General features: G+C 67.5%; 1 protein-coding gene across 1 annotated transcript in view; it reads left to right on the forward strand.

The window, feature by feature from the left end:
* Positions 1–184, forward strand: part of SBF1 (SET binding factor 1) — a gene marked incomplete at both ends in the record, with an annotated part of 20,974 nt that extends 20,790 nt beyond the window's left edge. The window contains one exon of the mRNA XM_009702492.1: positions 47–184. Coding sequence (XP_009700794.1) covers positions 47–184 — 138 coding nt within the window. The remainder of the gene's footprint in view (positions 1–46) is intronic.
* Between the last annotated feature and the right edge of the window lie 28 nt (positions 185–212).

Genomic DNA, 212 nt, shown 5'->3' on the forward strand with positions numbered 1-212 from the left:
CTCGGGTCTCGTGGCGGAGCGGTGATGCTCGTGGCTCTCCTCCTAGGCCCCTCGCAGACGGACTCCACCAGTTTGGAGCAGGAGAAGTACCTGCAGGCCGTGATCAACTCCATGCCGCACTACGCCGACGCCAGCGGGCGCAACACGCTCAGCGGCTTCACCTCCGCGCACATGAGCAGCTCAGGTGAGGAGCTCGGTCGCCGGCTGCGGCG

This window comes from Cariama cristata, unplaced genomic scaffold (genome assembly GCF_000690535.1).
Source record: "Cariama cristata isolate BGI_N322 unplaced genomic scaffold, ASM69053v1 scaffold15626, whole genome shotgun sequence".
NCBI lineage: Eukaryota > Metazoa > Chordata > Aves > Cariamiformes > Cariamidae > Cariama > Cariama cristata.